This window comes from Echinops telfairi, unplaced genomic scaffold (assembly GCF_000313985.2).
Source record: "Echinops telfairi isolate 266 unplaced genomic scaffold, ASM31398v2 ScPeMD7_8;HRSCAF=38, whole genome shotgun sequence".
Classification (NCBI taxonomy): domain Eukaryota; kingdom Metazoa; phylum Chordata; class Mammalia; order Afrosoricida; family Tenrecidae; genus Echinops; species Echinops telfairi.
In genome coordinates, this window is record NW_022103905.1 from 16,990,506 (window position 1) to 16,994,469 (window position 3,964).

The 3,964-nt window shown below is 45.7% G+C and overlaps 1 protein-coding gene across 1 annotated transcript in view; it reads left to right on the forward strand.

Annotated features, from left to right (window-relative positions):
- Nucleotide 1: 1 nt before the first annotated feature.
- The window catches only part of MINDY2 (MINDY lysine 48 deubiquitinase 2), a gene marked incomplete at its 5' end in the record, with an annotated part of 75,339 nt that continues 71,376 nt past the window's right edge, over nt 2-3,964 (forward strand). Inside the window, one exon of the mRNA XM_004709528.2 lies at nt 2-682. Within this exon, the coding sequence (XP_004709585.1) occupies nt 2-682 (681 nt within the window). The remainder of the gene's footprint in view (nt 683-3,964) is intronic.

Consider the following 3,964-nt stretch of genomic DNA (forward strand, 5'->3'; position numbering starts at 1 on the left):
GGGGGCGGCGGCCGCCGGGACGAGCCTCGCCGACGCGGCTTCTCCCGCGAGCTCTCCCCAGGCTCCCGGGCCCTGCGGCTCCTTCCCGAGCTCGGACTTGCAGGAGGGCGATCTTGAGAGCGCGGCGGCCGCGGAGGCGCCCCTGAGAGGGCAGCGCAAGGTGACCGCCTCCCCGGGGACGGCCGAGGCCGGCGCGGGCCGCGGGTTGCGTCCCACCGGAGACTCGGGAGCCTGCTCGGATCCCGCGGGCACCTGCCGCGCCGAGCTGGCGGCCGCGGGTGCCGAGGAGCCCAGCTGCGCCGGCGGGCTCAGCAGCAGTGGCAGCGACCCGAGCCCTCCTGGGCAATCGCCGAGCCTGGACTCCCTGGGGTCGTTCTCTAACCTGCATTCGTTCCCCAGTAGCTCCGAGTTCAATAGTGAGGAGGGAGCCGAGAACAGGGCTCCCGAAGAGGAGGAGGGCGCCGCGGCGCTGCCGGGAGCCGCTCCTCTGTGCCGGGAGGAGGAGGACGGGGAGGAGGCCGCGCAGGTGCTGGCAGCCTCCAAGGACCGCTTCCCGGGACAGTCTGTCTATCACATCAAGTGGATCCAGTGGAAGGAAGAGAAAACACCCATCATCACCCAGAACGAGAACGGACCCTGCCCTTTGCTGGCGATCCTCAATGTTTTGCTTCTGGCCTGGAAGGTACATTCTGTAGCGTTCTACTTCCTACAGCTTTTGGTGGGGGAGGGAGGGGAGGGGAGGCCAGGGGGAGACCGGGAAGGGAGCTGCCCCATGCCCTCTGATCGCTTCCTCCGTCCCTTTCTCGTTCATAAATCCCCTTTCACTCTTACCTGAAATGCCTTCCAGGACTCCTTTGTCGAAGCAATGTTTCCAGGTATATTTCAAGAAGAATTGCCCTCCCAGGTCCCTCTTGTTGTATTTAAACCGAAGATCAGCATTCAGTTGTGTGTTTGATACTTAATAAATAGGAATGTAGAGCGTTCTAAACCTATAATTATCTTAAATTATGTTACTGTTACTCCTCGTTACTGACTTAATCTGACATATGCAAAGTTGTCGGACCTCACGCTAGGAGTTAAGTCATGATGGTGGAGCAAGTTTTAATGGTTAGGTAGGTCAGTTTTTATCAGCTTGCCTCCCTTGGGCCGGGATACTTAAAGGACTGGGGCTAGGGAAGATGTGGCTCTTTAGACAACTTCCATTTAAGGCAAAGCGTTGGTGTGAGACCCAATTACCATTGACTTCTTGGGTTTGTTTTTGTTTTTTTTTCAAAGTGTATGCCTTCATTTCATGCATGGTTATTACGTGCCATATTTCTTTCGCTTTACTTAGATGGTTTGACATCATTACCAATGGCCATTCACCAGAATGTGCCAAGGAGCTAAAATTATCGCACCTGAAATAAGAATATAAAAAATAAGGTAAAGGAACCCAAAAAAGGGAAGTGCCTTTGTAGAGTAATTCTATTGAGGGAATAGAGTGAGTTACCTATCAGTTAAAGGTCTTAGTGGAAACTTAACACTTTTAGGATGTGGAATGGGTGTATTGCATAGCAAATATTGTAGATTCAAATTGAGAATCATATTTGTATGTAAAGAGTTCCCTACGGTGGGGGGGGGCGGGGGGCAAACCTTGGTTTATTCTCACCAGTTAGGAAGAAAGTTAATAAAGCAAAAAGTATTGTGTAATTTCATCTTCTTATTACTAGCCAAGACCAATGCAAAAGAAAGATTAGAATTCTTGCCAGCACCTGATAGACAATGCCACTCACATATGCTTCCCGTAAAGACATTGCCTACTCTTGAGCTGCCAGGCCTTTTGGGGCTGCAGCATTGACTTATAAGAAACTGTTAACAGAACAATGCGAAACAATGCCTTCAAAATATCATATCGCATGAAACGTATTGAATATGCATTAGGTATCCACAAAGGAAAATAAATATATTCCCAAAGACCTTAATGGAATTTGTAGGTCTTGGATCAAGCTTTTAAGGAAGAGCAAAATTCAGAATAGAATAGAACTTGCTTTGGGAGGTAATAAGGAGCTTTGGTGGTGTAGTGGCTTCTGCATTGGGCTGCTAACCATGAGATTAGCAGTTCTAAACCACCAGCTGCTCTGTGGGAGAAAGATAAGGCTGTCTACTCCTATAAAGAGTTATAGTCTTGGAAACTCATAGGGGTAGTTTTGTCCTGTTCTGTAGGGTGACTATGAGTGAGAAATGACTTGATGGCGGTGAGTTTGAGTTTTAGAACATAATAGTATGAAAGGAATGAAAATAGAATGGATTTTGTAAGTGTGAGTATTTATTGAATGGTGGGAATGAAAAGTTCATTTTGGAAATTACTAGAAAATAAGATTGAAAAGGTAAAGTAGTCTGATGATGGAGGTCTTTGTCAGGCCAGGGAATTAGTCTTGGCCCTGTAGGCCCAAGTCCCCAGTCTTTTTGTGGGATGGGTCCCTATTTGTTTCCTTTTGACTTCTAAAAAATTTCATTGTGATACCAATATACCTAACAAAACATGTCCAGTGATTTCTTTTGTTTTTTAAATCAACGATTTTTGCATATATTATTCAATGACATCGATATTCCTTGTGTTGAACAACTATTAACATGTTCCTTTCTGAATTTTAACCACCATTAACATAAGCTCAGTATTTCCTGTGCAAAAGTTTCCCTTTTTTCTTCTTCCTCTGGTAACCACTAATAAATTTTTGTTTCTATTTATTTGCCTATTTCAAATAAGTACATTGTTTACATCACATAATCTTTTCAAGGTTCATCCATGTTGTGAGATGCACCGGGAGTTTATTTCTCTTTGTCTTGTGAGTATATTCCATTGATATATGTATTTCATTTTGTTCATCTGCTGATGGAAATTTCGGTGGTTCTCACCTCTTGGCTGTTGTGACTAGTGCTACAGTGAACACTGGTGTATAGATCTGTCTGCAATCCTGCTGTCAGATCTTTCAGTCTATCCTTAGGATTGGGATTGCCAGGCTATGTGATCGTTCTCTGTTCAACTGTTTGAGGAACCATCCCCACTTTTGTACCATACCATTTTGCATTCCCACCAGCAATGGGCAAGGTTTCCAATTTCCCCACACTCTCATCTGTGACTGTTGGTTTGATCCCAGCCCTCTGCCAGAGGCAGGGTAATTGGTATCTCTTGGTGGTTTTGATGTGCGGTTCCCTGTGTCAGAATCCACTCACCAGCGAGGTTTTTTGTTTTGTTTTGGTAATGACCCATAAAGGAGTCCTGATGAGGCAATGGGGAAGTGCCTGACTGCTCACCAAAAGGTTGGCTGTTGAATCCACCAGAGGCTTCACCAGAGAAAAACTGGATGATCTACTTCCATAGAGTCTGTATTCCTGGGAAACCTTATAGAGGCAATTCTCATCCACATGGGGACTGCCGTGTCAAAATCAGCTCAGTGATCCCTGACAACACGAATGGCTCATGAAGTTCAGCGTCTTTTCATGTGCTTGTTGGCCATTTGTATGTCCTCTTTTGTCAAAGTCCTGTACTCACTTTTAAATTGCTTGTTTCTTTGTTGTTAAGTAGTTGAAGTTTTTGCACTATATGTTTTGGATAACCAACCTTTATCAGATATTTGATTCCCTATCATTTTCTTTCAAGCTGTAGGCTGTCTCCTCATTTGGGTGATAAAGTCCTTTGATGAACAAGTGTTTCATTTTTAGTGAGGTCCCATTTATTTATCTTGCCATTTGCTACTTACATCTGACGTCATATCTGATCTCATATGCGATACCCCACCGCCTTCATGTCCACTGTGACGCCGTGGGACAGAGTAGAACTGTCTTTATGGGAACACAGCCTCATTTTTCTCCCCTGGAAAAAGAGTCCAGTTGTTTGAACCACTGACCTTGTGGTTAGCAGCCTACCATACCACCGGGCCTCCTTGTCATCCATTGTAAAAAAGGTTCCTTCAGACTTGTCTTT